Genomic DNA, 13,076 nt, shown 5'->3' with positions numbered 1-13,076 from the left:
CTTTTTCATGAATTTGAACAGAACCCTGAGAAGGTGTGTGCCTTGGCGCTGGCAAAGTTGGCATAAGGGAAGCAAGGAAGAGACGTTCTTTCCGCGCATCACGTTTAATTCTGAAACCCTAACAAAGAAATCAGCCAGTTGTTGGCGGTGCCATCAACTAGCTGTTGAACTTCGAACAGGCCCAAACGGTTTGCTATTCCTCACAGCGCCTAGTTTCCTGCAACAAATCAGAAGGGGGAAATATTAGACAGGGAAGCGTAGCTGTTTCATCAGAGAAAGGTGGGCCCTTTAATGCTTTGTTGGGCTTACGCGGGGCCACAAGTCACCCTGCCAGGGCTCAGCTCCAGAGCCTATTTCTTGTGCCAGGGGTTAACCCTGGATCCAACAACGAAGGAACAGAGAGAATAGAATCTAATCAAAACAAAATGAACACAACTCTATACAATGAAAGTATAATATGCACTCAATGTCCCAATGCAATTGGTTTTATGACTCAAAATAATATCCACACAAAGTATTTATGTACAGTCACAAAGAACTTGAATATATATATATATATATATATATATATATATATATATATATTCTTGCAAATTGCTATTCAGTATAACTGAGAACAAGAGTTCAGTAGTTCAACTATGGAGTAAATCTTCCAGATAAAGACTGTGTACACGAAGGACTCCTGTCGATGAGATGCCCGGGTATGGTCTTCATTTCATATGTCTTCAGGGCAGTTGGGATATATTGCTAAATGACACATGTCATGCTGTCATTGCATTGTACGTACAAAAAGCCATGAAAGATAATTCAAAAACATCGTAAATATGACAGTGTTACACTTACATGAACGTCAAGTTCATGCTCATTATTGGGCCAGGTTTTGATCTGCATGGGCGCTGAGCTCTTAGTAAAATGCTGACTCAGAGGCTAGTCTAGTAATACATGAAATAGCCTCCAGAGGGTGGAGATTTAAAGGGACCATAGCCTTCAATCATACTCTGAGCTGTTGTCCAGGGTTTAACCCTGGAGCAAGTTAAGTAAGGGTCCCTCCAGTCTGGTGTCTGGTGCATTCTGCAACATGATAACACAGTAGTGCATTTGTGGTAGATTTATTCTGCTGTAGCTGTGTGTGTCTGGACTGTGCTTCATACTTACTCGTGGTTTGAGATTAGAAAGCGAGTGCTGCTCCTCAGATATTTCCTTGAATTCTGCAGGGGTGAAGACAACCAAGGTCACACACTAGTCAGTGATGCTATTAAGTTTGTTTGAAATTGTTTTTATTTGATTTTACAAATATAAATTAATAACAATACCAAATACATATCCATATAAAGAGATTTCTCTGAATCTCGAGACTCCCCCCACCCCAATCCCCTCCCTGGGTCCTATTGTCAACATTTTCAACTGCGTATTATTTCATTGTGATGCTATTTAACCAATGCTGTTGGATCTTCCTGACCTCGAGGCTAAATTGCTGTAGTGCATTCTACGCAGGCTTGGGCTTCTGACAATGATCCCAAACCAGCAGCTGGTACAAAATGCAGTTAATTTCCTAGTGTAGGTGCAGAAGAACCAGAACTACATTATATAAACATGCCCCTTTTCTACTCTGTGACCCACTGCATTTGACTGAGCAAAACTGCCCCCTAAGGTAGAGTCAGATTCTTAGTGGCTTACCTGAATGAACGAATGAATTTTATTTGCATCGGCCACCAGCCACAGCAATAAAACAAACAAAATGTGGCATACAGAAGATAAAGGTAAAAAGCCAATTATATAAAATACATTTTGGGGGTTTGGATCAATAGTCAAATAATGGATCTTCTAATTGCCCCAGCTAAAAACCTTGCAACCTTTGCTGTTACCTGCTCATCTTGATCTGCCAAGGGAAAGGACACTGTAACAGTGGTTGGGCTTCCCGGAATGGATAGTAATAGTAATAGAGGGGTGATAACCTCACTCCTCATATCTTTATAAACACTGCATGCCAGAAGGACATGAGCCACCGATTCAGTACTGCCATCTCCACAGGGACATACCGTATTTTTCCATGTATTAGACGAGGTTTTTTGACTCAAAAATCATGTCCAAAAACTGGGCTTGTCCTATACATGGATAGTAGCGTGGGGGGGAAGCTGTGCGCCGCCAGCCAGCTGGTTGGCGGGTGTGCAACTCCCCCCCCCCATGCTGCTGTGGGAGGTGCATGCTGGGGTGATGGCGCGCAGTCAATTCCCCCTTAAAAAAGCTCAACAGCTTTGGGCCATCTCCCCTAATTTTCTTTAAATTTAGTCCCCCCAAATAGGGGGCGTCTAATACATGGGGGCGTCTTATACACAGAAAAACACAATAACCGTTTTTCAAGTGGCTTATCTGTAACAGTGGACTTCCTTTCTCAAATGAAGCAAAGTCTTAATGAGCTCAGTGAGCTATCATTTTGGATGGGCCGAATATTGTTTCTCTAGCATATATTTATAGATTGCCATTTCTTTATGTTGTAGTATAGTCAATTGACTAGTTTTCATTGCCTTTGTATTATTATAACCTGGCCTGAGTTTTCTGGAAGCGGCAAGGGAAAAAACAAAAGCAAAAGGGGCTCCTCTAGAATGGTTTTTTTGGAATTGTTATTTGGTGGATGTATTCTGTGACATGTCATTGGTGCAGGATTCATACTGGGCCATCTACACATTATTGTTTTGTGATGCTGCCTGGAGCAGTGCTCCAGCAAGATGAACAAATAAAGCAGAGCGTTTGTGGTCTTAAGAACGTAAGAGCCCTGGGGCTGGATCAGGCCAGTGGCACTTCTAATCCAGCATCCTGTTCTCCCAGTGGCCGACCAGATGTTGGTGAGGAAGCCTGCATGAGTCCACCTGCGATTCCCTGCAACCGATATTCAGAGCAGAGTGCCAGGGACCGGGCAGAGGAGGAATGGCGGAGACCACCTACCCAGCCTGACCGTTCCAGAGAAGAAGAAGACAGTTCAGAATTACAACCGGGGTTTGAGGGAGGTCACAGCTCAGAGGCAGATGAGGGGGAAAGCTGGGAAATAATGGGAGAGGAGGAAGAAGATGCACCAGAGCGGTGGACAGCTGACGGACACACTGTCTTTAGAAATCATCCCAGACCCAGTCTCTCCCAGAACCCGGCGAGCATTGAAAGTAGGAGAGCAGAGAGCTCAAATGAGAGGGGGGGGGGAGATGATGCACGAGAGGGAGGGGGTGAAGACTCACTCGTAGCAACACTTATTCCAAGAGGCGGCATTTCCAAGCCTCTCTCTGTGAACATTGAATAAAAAGCAGTTGGTAAGAACTTTTGCTTGCCTTATCCGTTCCTGGCGGCCTGCCCCTGGGAGTTGGATCCACTGCCGCCTGACACAGAGGCACGATGCCTCTGTGACAGTGGAGGCATAGCTGTCACCGTTTCCCTTTTTTAAAGGGAAATTCTCTTATACCGAATAGGATTCCTCGCAAGGAAAGGGAAAAGTTGACAGCTATGATGTGGAGGTATAAAATCCAACAGGATTTCGTCAGGAAGTTGCGGGAGGTGCACAGATTGGAAACGAATGTGTATGCCTGCCCTGGAACATCCGCAGGCACAAACGGTATCGAAAGCAGCACTGGTCACCTGTAACATGCACACCACGAGTGCACAATGGGGGGGGGAGTTGGGGTGTGTGCAACGAAGGAAAGTGCTAAGGGTACAGGCGAATGGGAGCAAAACTCCCTTCTCTCGATCTGTGACGGCAAAGCACCATTGCCTAGTCCCCAGTTTCAGAAGAGGAACAAAGGGGCAGAAACTTTTGTGCTAAGACAAAAGGTTGCAGCTGTGCCATCTGCCTTCTCCACTGCCTGTGGGAGGCTTGTTGACATCGAGGAGACGCCGCTCGACTTTTCGGGAGAGATTTTAATTCCACCGACAAAAGATATCGGGGAAGGCGGCTTTGCAGAATAATGAGACCAGGGAGGAGGGGGAGGACGCGAAAACGTGACGGCGAGCGACACAAACCCTGCACCCTCTCCCTTCTTGCTAATAACAAGGTTGGAACAGTCGTTTCCCACGCATGAGCTTCGGGAAATGCGCCTCGCTGCTCCCACCGTTCCCCCAGCTCCAAGATGATCATAACCGGTTACCATATTCTACAACTGCTGGCGGGGAGAGTCGCAAAATTGACTGAGCTGCTACATTTTCTTGAAAAAGTAGATATTAAGCAGCCACTGATAAAAGCAGGGAACGCATCGAAATTCTAGGCTCACCCTCGAGGCCAGAGTGTCTCAACCTTGGGCCTCCAGCTGTTTTTGGACTACAACTTCCATCATCCATAGCTAGCAGGGCCAGTTATCAGGGATGATGGGAGTTGTAGTCCCAAAAAGAGCTGGAGGCCCAAGGTTGAGAAACGCTGGCCTAGGCAGAGGGTTCTTTCTATGTTTCAAAGGAGATTGCTCTCTCACACAGAGAGAATCTGGATATAAGTCACAGTGCTGAGGCAAAGGGGATTAACCCCTTCCGCCTGCACCAATTCTCTGACTTCTAAGCTTCCTTCTCTCTGAAGTCTGTTTTTCCCTCGGCAGCAGCTGCTTTCCGGATAAGAGCACCATGTTTATGATGCATGGTTCTCTACAAGATTGGTGTGCTTCTTGCAGCCTGATGTTATGTGGACATTCTTACTTGGAATGTGGTGGTGGCCCAAAGGGCCACAATATATGTGATAATGTGTACCCCTGTAAATCCTTGAGTGTGCGTCTAATAGAGATGTGGGACATAACATAATGTTTGAAGACTGGGAAAGGTTGTGGAGGAAAAGGGTCAAGTTCACTGCATGTATGGTGTTAAAGGAAAATATTATGAAAATGATGTATAGATGGTATTTAACTCCTGTAAAATTAGCAAAGATATATCATAATAGTGATAATAGATTATAATCTATGCTGGAAATGTAAAGAAAAAGAAGGTATCTTTTATCATATGTGGTGGACCTGCCCCAAGGTGAAAGACTTCTGGGAGAAGATTTATAATGAATTGGAAAAAAATGTTGAAATATACATTTACTAAGAAACCAGAGGCCTTTCTTCTTGGAATAATAGGTCTGGAATTGCCCAAGAAAGATGTTAGATTATTTTTGTATGCCACAACTGCAGCTAGAATTTTTTTAGCTAAGAATTGGAAAACACAAGAAGTCCCAACAGTGGAGGAATGGCAGATGAAGATGATGGATTTTTCAGAGCTAGCCGACCTGACTGGAAGAGTCCGCGACCAGGAGGAGGAGGAGTACCAGAAGGAATGGATGAAATTCAAAGAATATTTAGTTAAATATGCTAACTTAATTGGAAAAACTTGCAAATACCAGATAGGCTTAGGATTTAAATATGTGATGTTAGCAAATAATATGTTTAAAGTTAAAATGAAAAGAGAAAATGATGTTAAGTGATTAAGTTAATTTTATGAGAAAATTGGTTTTGGAAAACTGTTACAATGATATACACTGAAACTCAGCTGGGGGGATTCGAGGAAGTCACTTAACAATGTTATTAAGATTGGATTAAGTATAGTTAAGATTTATGTTTGTTTGTTTGTTCAAAAATTTTGGAAAATCAATTAAAAAGATTTTTTTTTGGGGGGGGGGAAGAGTGTGCGTTTACTAGAGAAGTTATGGTAGCCTGCTACTTTATGAAACTGATGATTTTGCAAGTTGCCGCCCCCCAAATGGGGCAGAAATACAGCTCATATGTGAATCACAAAGATGCAGCTAAAAGCTAGAACATAAGTTGCTACATGGTGCAAATGGCTACACGTAACACAGGTTCCCAACATGCACACTAACACAATGTAACAGAACATGGCGGGAACCAGAAATTAATCAGCAGAAATTGCTAGTGCTTAAGAACCTCTTAATGAGGGTGAAAGAGGAGAGCACAAAATATGGTCTGAAGCTCAACATCAAAAAAATGAAGATCATGGCCACTTGTCCCATCACCTCCGGGCAAATAGAAGGGGAAGAAATGGAGGCAGTGAGAGATTTTACTTTTTTGGGCTCCATGACCAATGCAGATGGTGACAGCAGTCACGAAATTAAAAGATGCCTGCTTCTTGGGGAAAAAGCGATGACAAACCTAGACAGCATCTTAAAAAGCAGAGACATCACCTTGCCGACAAAGGTCCGTATAGTTAAAGCTATGGTTTTCCCCGTAGTGATGTATGGAAGTGAGAGCTGGACCATAAAGAAGGCTGATTGCTGAAGAATTGATGCTTTTGAATTATGGTGCTGGAGGAGACTCTTGAGAGTCCCATGGACTGCAAGAAGATCAAACCTCTCCATTCTGAAGGAAATCAGCCCTGAGTGCTCACTGGAAGGACAGATCCTGAAGCTGAGGCCACCTCATGAGAAGAGAAGACTCCCTGGAAAAGACCCTGATGTTGGGAAAGATGGAGGGCACAAGGAGAAGGGGACGACAGAGGACGAGATGGTTGGACAGTGTTCTCGAAGCTACTAACATGAGTTTGACCAAACTGCGGGAGGCAGTGGAAGACAGGAGTGCCTGGTGTGCTCTGGTCCATGGGGTCACGAAGAGTCGGACACGACTAAACGACTAAACAACAACAATAATTGTCCATGTGTAAAACATGAAATGAGGTAATGATGTATATGATTGGTGGAAACTGAAATGCTTTGTTTGAAATGTTATAAATACCACTGCCTGGACCAAAGGGCGGGGTTGCAGTTTTGCGGAACGATCCGACTGTAACCTACTGCTTTGCAATAAACAACGTTGGACTCCTAACTCCTCGCGTTTCTGAGTTTTATTGATGTAAACTCAGGAGATATGCTAACTTTGGCTTACGAAAGGAAGAGTCCCACTAATATGCTACAGGTCTCACCCACAGGTCCAATCCTTTAAAACAGGTCCCCGCCTCCATTCCAAAAAACACTTGTGGTACACATCAGTGCAACTGGTCACCCACTGTCTGAACCAGTGGGCAGAGAGGGAATGGGGTTATTTTGATACAGCTTAACATCTTCAAATTGGATTGAAGTCGGTTTGGGGAGAAAGGCATCAAAATGCAGTATTTCTCAACAAACTGCAGGATAGATGGGGATTTTGGCGAATGCTGTGTGTCCGCAGCTTTGCAAAACAACTGTGGGAGACAGGAATGTGCACACAGCCTCCAACACCGATGGGCATTTTCCAGGGCCCGCTTTAACGCTCTCCCTTCAGCTCTTCTAGAGGGAAGATACAATAAAATACCGATCGAACAAAGATTATGTCCCTGTAACAGCAATGAAATCGAAACCATTGGGCATGTCATCTTATACTGCCCATTATATCGAGACTCAAGAAAAGAGCTGATCGAATCGATTCTGAGGAAAATACCTCGTAGTACAGACGACACCTATATCAGACACCTCTTAGCTGACAAAGAGCCCGAAATTAACAGGCCCGTGGCAAAGTACTGTTACATTGCAACAAGAATAAGACGAGCAATGATGTCAACAACGGAGTTCAAATTGTAAACATCGAAGGAACGATAATAAACAGTAGCGACACCTGAATTGAATTTTTAAAACTTTAAAAGTCGAAACCTGGTCATAAATATAAGCACCAATTCTGTGAATTGGCCATATTTCTACTGTTATTTGTAGCACAATACTACTTTTAATGTCATATTTTTATAAATTGCTTCCTGGTCACTGACCGTATTAAAGATATTTGATTTGATTTTGCACACAGCCTCCTGATATGAGTAGGACTTACTTTCAAGTCAGTGTGCATAGGACTGCTGCCTTAACATGGTATATTTCATTACAACCCATACACATTTTTCTACTCTGTGTCCTGGTGCTGGACACAAGCTCACATCTGTCTTTTTCACATGGAGCTGCACTTGTCTTGTTCACAACTATTATACCTTGCCTACCTCTTCAGAGTATGGCAAGGCTGGCCTCATATCAGCTGAACCTTAAAGGCTTGAACGTTTACAACTAAGGAAATGGAGGTTTGGTTGCATTTTTGATAAATATGGGGAAGGGTGCACTTGCCTCCCAGTCAATCTCTGACTGCTTCCGGTCATAGGTTGGCTTTCGCTCTCGGATCCTCTTGAGGATACCCTGATTCTCCACGGTAATCCTCACAAGTTCTATGTTCTGCTTCTGCCGCTGTGAACTGCAAAACCCAAACAGGTTAAGGCTAGGGTGTGGAGAAACACTCCACATTCCCAGGTGATGCCCCAGAAAAGTGGGGAAAGGGGATTGGTTTCAGCACCAAAGTGTAATTTCTGGCCTTTAAAGCCCTTTAAAGCCTCGGCCCAGTATATCTGAAGGAGCGTCTCCACCTCCATCGTTCGGCCTGGACACTGAGGTCCAGCTCTGAAGGCCTTCTGGTGGTTCCCTCACTGTGAGAAGTGAGGTTACAGGGAACCAGGCAGAGGGCCTTCTCAGTGGTGGCGCCTGCCCTGTGGAATGCCCTCTCATCAGATGTCAAGAAGTAAACAACTATCTGAAGGCAGCCCTGTTTAGGGAAGTTCTTAATCTTTGATGTTTTATCGTGTTTTTAATACTCTGTTGGGAGCTGCCCAGAGTGGCTGGGGAAGCCCAGCCAGATGGAAAGGTATAAATATATTATTATTATTATTAGTAGTAGTAGTAGTAGTAGTAGTAGTAGTAGTAGAAAGAGAGAGTAGGCGACATACTGTTGGCTGGGGATTATTATTGGTGGCACCAGATGTTCCTATTCTGCTAGCACGAGACTTCTGCACAAAGAATAAAATACTCCCCTCCAATCCCCTATAGCGTCCTCACTCTGCAACCTCAAAATCAGTTCTGAAGGGTTCGAGAGACCTTCCAGAGCAGATCTGGGGGTGAATGGAGAAGGAGAGGAAGGGTCTCACTGTGTGAGTAGAGTTCTGCTGGTGGAACACTAGAAAGAGCCCATCACGTTTAAGGTCCCTTCCAACTCTAAGATTCTATGATTCTAAGATTCTAAGACAAGTAGCTCATGGAGTTGCTGGTTTCTGGCTCGAGAGTTCCTGCCTCAAAGCTACTCTGCAGCATCTTTGACTCCCTGCAAATACTATTTTATTGGGTAAAGGACCCTAGGACGGTGAAGTCCAGCCAAAGGCGACTATGGGATTGTGGCGCTCATCTTACTTTCAGGCCAAGGGAGTCGACGTTTGTTCCACAGACAGCTTTCTGGGTCTTGTGGCCAGCATGACTAAACTGCTTCTGGCACAAAGGAACACCATTACGGATACCAGAGCACATATAAACACCATTTACCTTACTGCCGCAGTGGTACCTATTTATCTACTTGCACTGGTGTGCTTTCGAACTGCCAGGTTGGCAGGAGCTGGGACAGAGCAATGGGAGCTCACTCCATCGTGGGGATTCGAACCACTGACCTTCTGATCGGCAAGCCCAAGAGGCTCGGTGGTTTAGACCACAGGGCCACCCGCGTCCCTTTTATTGGGTACTGCCCCTCCAGCTGGAACCAGAAATGACCCAGAGGTGTATCTCTGGATCCCTTGTGACCACGTGGGGAATCCTGGGACAGCTGTCCCACTATGGACAGCATCTTTCTTCAGCCATCTCATATTAAAATCCACCTCATTAGGATGCGACTGTCCCCACCCAAAAATGTGTGTCTTATATTAAATGGAAAAGAGAGCAGGAAGATGCGAAGCGGATGGGCATCTGTTGAGAACATCACTCCTCTTGTCTGGTCATGAGCCAGTCAAAGAGCTCTTGTCATGTTATTGCTATAAAAATGCAATAAAAGTAGAAAGTTTATTCTTAGACGTTTTCCTTTGCCCTCCCCACCCTGGGAATAAATTAGGAGGAGGGATCCAAAATCCATAGCAGGGCAATTAAAATGTCACAGAATTGTGAGAAAGCTTCTGAGGTCTCCAGGACTCGTAAGAAGATTTAAGTTTTAAGCAAAAGGGATGACGTACCTGGGTTGGTGTTAAAGCCCTAAATACTTTCCCCCGTTTATTTGTTTGTTTTGTAACACAAGAAAATCTTTTACTATAAAAACCCTCTAATTTTTAAAAAGGGAATCTTTCTTTGCGTCAACTGGCAGCTGATTGTTGTTTGTTCTGTTATTTTTATAGTTATTATTTCTTTACCAGTGATAAAAATGACAATGCAAACTTTATCCCCTTTTTTATTTCATCAGTCTCAAAATGGAGCCAGTGGGGAGAGATAGGCGACTCACTAGAGATTAAGCTTTTGTATTCTATACCGTATGAATGAACAGCTTACTGTCATGAAAAGCAGCTGGTTCTGAGACACCCCTTTTACGACTCATGTATTAAATAGATAACAATGAGGAGGCAGCCTGTGATGTGGGGAGGACTCCAACCAGGGTCTCCAGCAGGTGGCCTTTGGTGATTCACCTCCCATGGAGGGTCCTGGTCCCTCAACACATCAAGAAAGTCAGGCTCTGCGTGCTCTATAGGCCAAAGTTCTTGCTGGAATTCAGTCAGCTGCCACCCTCTGCCCTCCTGGCCAGTATGACAGACCCTTCAACATTTCTATGGGGAAAATAGGGATATCCTATTCCATGAAGATAGGGATGCGGGTGGCGCTGTGGGTTAAACCACAGAGCCAAGACTTGCTGATCAGAAGGTTGGCGGTTTGAATCCCCGTGACGGGGTGAGCGCCCATTGCTCGGTCCCTGCTCCTGCCAACCTAGCAGTTTGAAAGCATGTCAAAGTGCAAGTAGATAAATAGGTACCGCTCCAGTGGGAAGGTAAACGGCGTTTCCGTGCGCTGCTCTGGTTCGCCAGAAGCGGCTTAGTCATGCTGGCCACATGACCCAGAAGCTGTACGCCAGCTCCCTTGGCCAGTAAAGCGAGATGAGCGCCGCAACCCCAGAGTTGGCCACAACTGGACCTAATGGTCAGGGGTCCCTTTACCTTTACCTTTATTCCATGAAGGGGCCGGGCACCCACAAATTTCAGCCCCAGGGCCATGCACGCTGCATGGCACCCACAGCCCCGAGCAACCACGGCTGTGGGGCCAAGCTGGCACTCCCGGAAGAATAGCGTAGAGGCATTAAAGACTCACAACTGCCCACCTCTTTTTTTGGTACGGGTTCCAGCAGTCTACCAAGCCCGTGCCGCGATATATATGAGCTAGGCGTGTTGACAGGGTCTTGTTTTCCCGTTCAATCAGCCCAATTTTCTTTTGGGCGTCCTATGGAAAGAGAGAGTGAGAGACAGAAACTGTGAGTTTCTTGTTTTTTTAAAAAAGTTTTGTTTATCCTATAATAAACAGGAGCTCTCAACCCTCTCTCCAATTCCCCCTCCCACATTTTTTTTAAAAATAACATTTTTATACACACTCATGTCCCCAGTCCCCAAGGATGTAATTTTTTTTAAATTTTACATTTGGCAAAAAAAGCAAAAAAATCCCACAACCCCCCTCCCTGGCCCCTTTTCCCATGCCTATGTGCGTGACAAAAAGTAAAGCAGAATGTGACTGTTTTATAAAACGGTGAATTGCGGAATTTTTGCTGGTTATTTTTTCTCCTGTTGGGACTGTGGTGTACACTGCAGGAAGAAAATATATACGGGGTCTCTAGGTGCCTGCATATTCCTACTGCGGGGGAAATGGCAGTTTCATGGAAGGGAAGAAGGCAGTTTTAATTGGAAAAAAAGAAAACGATCTGTAGTGTAATGTTGTTGTTGTTGTTGTTGTTGTTTTAATATAATGTCACTTCTACAAATTTCCACATTTACATTCATCAAAAAGAACAGACAATATATTTATTCATCAACTTCCCTCCCCTTCTTCCATGGTTCATTCTAATTATCCTCTACTGCTGCATATTCTAATTACTCCATATTAGTTTTTTCTCCCAGCTAAATTATACAGTGCTGAATTCACTCTAATCCTGCTAGCGTTTTAATTTGCTTGCAATGAATCTTCAGATATTTTGCAAATATTTCCCACTCTTCTTCCTGATCTCTTATTCTACTGGTTAAACTTGACATTTCTGCATATTCCATCAATTTTGTCTGCCACTCCTCCTTCATGGCATCATGGTTTTGATCCCATTTCCCCAGCAACTTTTAATTTTAAAATATGTATGTACCAGACTAAATGTTGATGCGGCGACATTGACATTGCTTCCTTTTCTTAAAAAGAGAATACTAGCTGTGCCCATAAGTTTTTTGTTGCTGTTGAATTTGGTAAATGATATATTCGGGCGGGTGGTGATGCTGCAATGATAATTTATAAATGAGAAACATTCCCTTATTTGGGAGACTTGACAACCTTTTATTAAAAGTTAGGGGGTTGTATCTAACTAACTAACTAACTAACTAACTAACTCAGAGTGGACCTACTGAAATGAATGGACAAGACGAACTTAGGCCCTCAGGTGGTACGGATGCCTGATTATCGTCTTCTAAAGCAACTACTCTATTCTGAACTTAAAAATTGAAATCATAATGCTGGTGGTCAACAAAAGAGGTTTAAAGATTCTCTCAAGGCAAATCTTTAAAAATGTAGTATAAACACCGACAACTGGGAAACACTGGCCTGTGAGCGCTCCAGTTGGAGAACAGCCTTTACCAAAGGTGTCATGGGCTTTGAAGACACTCAAACTCAGGACACAAGGGAGATATGTGCTAAGAGGAAGGCACATTTGGCAAATCCACACCGTGATCAACTCCCACCCGGAAGCCTATGTTCCCACTGTGGAAGGACGTGTGGATCCAGAACTGGCCTCCACAGCCACTTACGAACCCACTGTTAAAATCCTGCAGCCAATCGGAAGCTGAGGAAGCCTCGTTGGACGTTCGTGTTCCAAAAACAGTTCGCAAACTGGAACACTCACTTCCAGGTTTGTGGCGTTCGGGAGCCAAAACGTTCGAGAACTAAGCTGTTCTAAAACCAAGGTACAACTGTAGATATATTAAAAATATTTGGGGGTCTACTGACAAATCCAAATCTTACGTTGCACAATGACATCTGGTATTTTGGCCAGCACTGCCAGAAATATCTTGTCACAACTAAGAAAACAAAAACTGGCTGATAAGAAGTGTTAGGAATGTTTCCTTTTCTAGATTGGGGAGAATGA

The 13,076-nt window shown here is 44.2% G+C and overlaps 1 protein-coding gene across 3 annotated transcripts in view; it reads right to left on the bottom strand.

The window, feature by feature from the left end:
• Positions 1–85: 85 nt before the first annotated feature.
• Positions 86–13,076, bottom strand: part of LOC310747958 (ras-related protein Rab-18-like) — a 45,110-nt gene continuing 32,119 nt past the window's right edge. For all 3 annotated transcript variants that reach the window (XM_083583427.1, XM_083583428.1, XM_083583429.1), the window contains 4 exons: positions 11,067–11,185; positions 8,030–8,153; positions 1,156–1,208; positions 86–217 (listed from right to left, as the gene is read on the bottom strand). In XM_083583427.1, coding sequence (XP_083439553.1) covers positions 154–217; positions 1,156–1,208; positions 8,030–8,153; positions 11,067–11,185 — 360 coding nt within the window. In that variant the 3' untranslated portion in view covers positions 86–153. The remainder of the gene's footprint in view (positions 218–1,155; positions 1,209–8,029; positions 8,154–11,066; positions 11,186–13,076) is intronic.

The sequence above is a fragment of the Podarcis filfolensis genome (assembly GCF_964270895.1).
Source record: "Podarcis filfolensis genome assembly, chromosome: 13".
Classification (NCBI taxonomy): domain Eukaryota; kingdom Metazoa; phylum Chordata; class Lepidosauria; order Squamata; family Lacertidae; genus Podarcis; species Podarcis filfolensis.
The sequence above is the reverse complement of the archived record's forward strand: the minus strand, read 5'-3'. Positions and strand labels throughout refer to the sequence as shown.